Source organism: Chrysochloris asiatica, unplaced genomic scaffold, assembly GCF_000296735.1.
Source record: "Chrysochloris asiatica unplaced genomic scaffold, ChrAsi1.0 scaffold00010, whole genome shotgun sequence".
NCBI lineage: Eukaryota > Metazoa > Chordata > Mammalia > Afrosoricida > Chrysochloridae > Chrysochloris > Chrysochloris asiatica.
Genome location: NW_006408528.1, coordinates 35,924,714 through 35,931,446, shown reverse-complemented (window position 1 = coordinate 35,931,446; position 6,733 = coordinate 35,924,714). Strand labels below are relative to the sequence as shown.

The 6,733-nt window shown below is 37.6% G+C and overlaps 1 protein-coding gene across 1 annotated transcript in view; it reads left to right on the top strand.

The window, feature by feature from the left end:
- The window catches only part of ORC5 (origin recognition complex, subunit 5), a 112,846-nt gene that overhangs the window by 56,197 nt on the left and 49,916 nt on the right, over positions 1-6,733 (top strand). Inside the window, exon 11 of the mRNA XM_006834373.1 lies at positions 1,329-1,376. Coding sequence (XP_006834436.1) covers positions 1,329-1,376 — 48 coding nt within the window. The remainder of the gene's footprint in view (positions 1-1,328; positions 1,377-6,733) is intronic.

Genomic DNA, 6,733 nt, shown 5'->3' with positions numbered 1-6,733 from the left:
TCACTAATGCCTAAGATATCGATGTTTATGCATTCCATTTCATTTTTGACAACTTCCAATTTTCCCAGATTCATACTTTGTACATTCCATGTTCTGATTTTCAGTGGATGTTTACAGTTGTTTCTCTTCATTTTGAGTTGTTCCCCATCATTAAAAGAAGGTTCTGTGGGCTTTTCTCCCACTAGCTTAACTCCATTGGCATCAACTCTACTTTGAAGGAGGCATCTCTTCCCTGGTCGCATTTTGAGTGCCTTCCAACCTGAGGGGCTCATTTTCCGACTCTGTATCTGACAGTGTTTCTCTGCTATTCATAAGGTTTTCAGTGACTAAGGATTCGTAAGTGGTTTGTCACTCTTTCTTCTTAGTCTGTCTTTGTCTGGAAGCTCATCTGAAAGCTGTCCACCATGGGTGACCCTGCTGGTTATTTAAAATACCAGTGGCATAGCCCTCAGAATCACAGCAACTCACCAGCCATCACCGTACGACAGACAGATGAGTAGTAGCCGTTTGGTTTTATGTCGAAACTTGATATGTGTAGCAGCTGTTTTATCTGGGTTTCCTCTCTCTGTTCTCCACACAGCAACAGGTATTATGTGACTGTGCCAATCAGATCCTCCCCAGCTTAAAACCTTTCTGGGCCTTCCCATGGCCCTGAGATTCCCTTTAGACATGTTATCCTCCGTGGGATGGTATGTGTGACTTTGCCCCATCTGACCCCTGGCTTTTGTCCAGCTTCAATGTGAGCTACTTTTTTCCTCGCTTCCTGTGTTCTGTTCACATTGACCTTTCACTTCCTCACTTACTTTATAGTTTTTGTACATATTCTTTATGGAGAACTCTTTCCCCACTTCTCAACCTTGAGGTTTCAATTTAGATTCAGAGAAGTCTCCCCTGAACACTCTATATAATCCCTGTAGATTGTTTCTATTTTAAAATCTTTTTATACACTGAAGTAGTTTTGTATCCAATCCAAATCTAAGTAAAGTCAGCCTAACTTAACATTGATTTCTAATATATACAAGGTAAGGAGCTCTGCTAGCATAGTGGTTACGAATCAGGCTGCTAATATCACATCAGCAGTTCGAAACTACCAGCTGTTCCGCAGGAGAAAGATGAGGCTTTCTGCTCCCGTAAAGATTTACAGCCTCGGAAACCCTACACCGGGTCACTATGAGTCGGAACTGACTCAACGGCACATAACAAAAACAACAAGATTCAAAATAATAAAACCTAACATACAAAAATTTTTGCCACATTTTAAATATATTGTTTTCGGTTTTTATGTTTCATCTTTTTTCATTTAAAAAATTATTTTTTTATTCTTGCAGCGTCATGGAAAAATTAAGAAAACTAACTTTCTAAAGAAACACGAAAAGGTATTTGTTTTAATTTCTCTAATGGAAAAAATGAATGAATTTAGGATACTATGATTATGAACAAATAAATAGGTAATTGCATAAGTCATTAGGTTGTTAGCACTTTGTATTGCTATGATGTCATCATACTGCTATAAAAGTGTTCTGTTATGTTGAGTACACCTATGAAAGGCACATTCAGGTAAGCTGATGCTGGAGATAAATTGAGTTGACAGTCTTTATCCTCTTATCACTCATAGTCCTATTCCCCATAGGCAACTTTTAACTGTTTTTGATTTTAACTTTTTTGTTGTAAATCTCCATTCTAAATTTTTGCTTCTCCTTTTCTGTTTCATTTATCTTGACACTAATTTGATTCTAGTTTACCTTAGGATTTTATGTATTAGGTTTCTTTCTTCCATTCTTTCTTCATTCTTAATGGTGTTCATTTTCTTAAATGAGTGTAGTGGGAGGTTTCTCAGTTTTTGCCCTCTTTTCTAGGTAGGAGGCCAGTTTGCATTTATAGTTCACAAAATTAGTTCAGTGAGGATGAGAAATGGTAATATGCCCTACATGTCACATTCTCATTGCACATTGTAAATGTGTTTTTTAGTCATCAAATAAAAATAAAATCAGAAAAGTGTCACCAGCTTTCACAATATGACTGTCAGCCTGATACCTCCCTTGCTATGCCCAGCGCTTTATGATTGTTGGTATTTTTCACTAACCCCAAATCACTGCAAGTGTCAGGGAGAACAGGACACTTAATTCCATTTAGGTGTATGTACATTTGCCTTTATTTTTTATATTCCTCTATTTTTATTTTGTTCTTCCCACTTATTGTTGTTGTTAAGTGCCATTGAGTCAATTCCGACCCATAATGATCCTGTATAGGGTTTCCAAGGAGTAGCTGGTGAGCTTGAACCACTGACCTTATAGTTCAAACGACTTTGCAGTCTGACACATTAGCCCATAGTGCCACACTAGGACTCCATTCTTCCCTCTACCACCAGTGTATTCATCCATCTATCCATTTATTCATTGATACAATCTTTATTCATCCATTACTATTTACTAACAGTCGTAAGTACTAGGGGTATAAAGGTAAGACATTTCTGTTTTCCAGGAATTTGTTTTCAAAAAGAAAAAACAGACACACACACACACACAAACAATTGTATCATAATGATAAAAGGAAAACTGTTGAGTGCTTATGAGCCAAAACACTACTTAAGGTCTTCTTAATGATCTCAGTTCTCACAAAGACCCAATGAATGTGATTATTACTATCATTTTTGTAAATGAGAAAACTGAGTTAAAGAGAAATGAAATAACCTACCCAAGGTAACATAGTCAATATGGAGTAGAACCAGTGCTTGTGATGTAGTTAGCCACTAACCACAAACTCATAAAACTAACAGATAATTAGTGCCTTGAGTTTTGAACGATTCATTCAATCCCAAGAGATAGAAATCCAACAGAAAAATGAGTAAATAATAACAAAGAGAAACTTGAATAGCAAGTAAGCATGGCACGATTTTTAGCCTCATTCACTAATAGGAAGCATGCAAATTATAGCAACAATGAGGTGTTATTCCTCATCCTCAGACAGGCAGAACTAAAAAGTCAGGTGATTCCAAGTGCTAGTGACGATGTGGAAAACTAAGAACCTGTATATTGTGCATATTGGCAACTTCTAATAAAGATAATATGTGAATATACTTGGTATTAGTTTAGATTTGCTGGGCTATGCAATAGTAACAAACCACCTCTCAGTGGCTTAATACAAGATTTATATATTGCTCAAGACACAATTGAGGCTGGGCTTGATGGCAGCCAGGGTGGAGGTGCAATGAAGTTCGCCGTCAGCTATACCACAGCATACCAGGCAGAGCAGATCCAGGGCAGAGCTCCAAAACTCGGGAACACATAGATAGAAATATTTTAAAAGTTTGAAGGCTTATAGCTAGTGGAACTTGAAGCTGAAGTAAGAAATTGTATGCTTTTGAATCTGCGGGGCCTGGAGGCCCAGAGCTGACATCTTGGGTGAGACCAAATGGCAAGACCAAGCAGGGGAACAAAAACACCACGGAAAAGCGCCACGGGAACCTTGGAGCAAAGGTGGACAATACACTTTGTAGGTTTTGCTTTGTTCTGATTTTCCTCTTTTAGTATCTGGTTATTGGCTCCCCCACTGTTTGCACACCTCCATTCTGGTGACTAGAGGGGGTGTCTGAGTGAGTGGACACTCCCCACCCTCACCATTGATGGGTTCTTCTGCCACGCATGCGCACAGATACTCAGCACAAGAGCAGGCCCTGAACGTTTGTTTTGTTTTTATTTATTAAATGCGGGAAAGGCCAAGACGGGTGTAGAGAGGGAAAGAGAGTTTAAAAACAAAACAGGCCAAAAGTTAAATTGAGGCATAGCCAACAACCAACAGTGGCATCTTGAAGTCTCTCAGGCAGCTTTGAAGGCAAGAAGCTGAAGAATAGACATTGAAAGTCATACTCATATTATGCTACAGAATTTAAAAAAAAAAAAAATTTTTTTCTCTCTCCCTCCTCTCCCTCTTCTGTGATTATACACTGCAGTATTCAGTCTAGTTTTGTTGTTGTTTTTTGGTTTTGTTTTGGTTTTGATAGTGCTGTTTTGCTGTTTTTTGGTCACCTTTGGGGGACTCTTTCTCTATATATATTACCCAAGAAGAGACAGCAACTGCTGCCATGTACTCAAGCTACAATCACGCTCTATAAAACACCAAAACCCAGGCAAGAACCAATACCAACTGCCATATACCAGGGAGGCAGACAGCATCAGTGAAAGTTACTCTGAATTAAGCAATCAGAAGAGTGAAAAGGGAAGCCCACATCCTGATCACACCTACCTGGAAGCAGTCAGCATAAAAAATAGCAAAACTCAATTAAGTATTAGGCTATAGATAAGCACTAAACATGTCCAAGAAGCAAAAGCAGATGACCATATCAGCACATGTCCAGAAAGAAGATAAAATGTCTGAGACAAATGACCTAGAGGTAGACCTGGACTCCATTCTGGAAGGAGGGCAGGCCTTGGAAATGTCTGAGAAGGAATTCTGAAAAAAGATTTTAAAATGTTTCAAAAACACTTTACAATGGAGTTGTGAGAAAAAAAAGAAGAAGTCAGGAAAATGCTTACAGGAGCAATCAAATAAGATCGATAACAGCATTGGAAATAATTCAAAACCTACAGAGAGAGGTTCAAACCATCAATAATAGAACATCAGAAATAGACAATATTCTGAAAGGGCAAAGGAGTAGAATAGAAGATATGGAAGGCAGAACCTATGAGCTGGAAGACAAATCTTTCAATACCACTAAGATAGAAGAGAAAACAGAAAAAAGGATAAAAAAATATGAAGAAGGTCTAAGATTCATGTTGGACAACATAAAAAGGAATAACTTAAGAATTACCGGCATTCCAGAACAAGAAGAATCACACAAGTCCACAGAGGAAATAGTTGAAGAACTGCTGGACGAAAATTTCTTTAATATCCTGAAAAGTAAAAAGATAAACATTCAAGAAGCTCAACAAACCCCATGAAGGAGAGACCCCCAAAGTAAATCACCGAGACATCAGAATCAAGCTCTCCAAAATCAGAGATAAGCAGACACTCCTGAAAGCAGCTAGGGAAAACAGAAATGTTACATAAAAACGTAAGCAAGTCAGATTAAGCTCGGATCGCTCAGTAGAAACCATGCAAGCAAGAAGGCAATGGGGAGACATATGTAAAACCCTGAAGAAAAAAAACTGCCAACCAAGAATCTTCTACCCAGCAAAGGTGTCAATCAAATACAATGGTGTAATCAAAACATTTCAGGATAAACAGAAGCTATAAGGGATTTTGCCAAAGCCAATCCTGCGCTACAAAACATCCTAAAGAGAGTTCCGTGGACTGAGAACCAACAAGAACAGACAACATCCAGAGATTGACATACGTGGCAACACCTCCCAGAATTTAAATTGACAGAAGGAAGAGTCGAGAACAGAACAAAACTGTAAGAACAAACTCAGAGAATCTGGAAGGTCAGCCTGTGATCAAAACAATTATAATGTAAAAGAAGGTAAACACCTAGGAACAGAGATCCAGATGGTAAAAAGGTCAGGTAGATTACAGGATAAAATAGACTGCACTTAATGGAGAGAAAAGTTAATGGACTAAAAGACAACCTCAAAGAAAATGAACACTTCACAACATAGCAAGAAAATGAAAATCCAAGAAGAGCATGGAAACATTAAAACTGAGGAAACTCTTAAGAAAGAACACTAAAAGCATGAACCTCAACAAAGGATGACACACAGAACGAAGAAGACAGCAACACCACAAGAAAACAAAGATAATGGCAGGAATATAATACATACCTATCGATAATTACACTGAATGTAAACGGATTAAATGGACCTGTTAAGAGATGGAGAGTGGCAGAATGGATAAGAAAACAAGATCCTTCAATATGCTGTCTGCAAGAGACACATCTCACACACAGAGACACACAGATTAAAAGTCGAAGGATGGAAAAAAATATACCAAGCTAATTGCAATAAAAAATGAACAGGAGTGGCAATACTAATCTCTGATAAAATAAACTTTAAGGCAAAAACCAGTGTAATAGATAAAGATGGACATTATCTCATGATTAAAGGGACAATTCAACAAGATGACATAACCATAATAAATATCTATGCTCCCAGTGAAAGAGCTCCAAAATATACAAAGCAAACTCTAATAGATTTGAAGAAAGAAATAGATGAGTCTGCAATAATAGTGGGTAATTTCAGTACACCGCTTTCAAAAATGGATAGACCAACCAGAAAGAAACCTGACAAAGACACAGAAGTACTAACCAACATAATCAGCCAACTGGATCTCACAGATGATGTGTACAGAGCATTCAAACCAACAACTGCAAAATACACATTCTTTTCCAGTGCTCATGGAACATTCTCCAGAATAGACCATGTCTTAGGCCACAAAACAAATCTCCATAAATTTACAAATATCAGAATACTACAAAGTTTCTCTCAAACCACAATGCTTTCAAATTAGAAATCAACAATAGGAAGACCAAGGAAATAAAGTAAAATACATGGAAATTGAATAACACCCTGCTGAAAAGCGACTAGATAGTAGAAGAAATTAAATTTGAATTCACAAAGTTCCTAGAAACAAATGAGAATGAAAACACAACATAACAAAATCTTTGGGACATGGTGAAAGTGGTGCTGAGAGGACAATTTATTGCAATAAACGCACACATCCAAAAAGAAGAAAGAACCAAAATTAACACATTAACCAGCATCCACAGCAATTAGAAACAGATCAACTGAGGGAACTTATA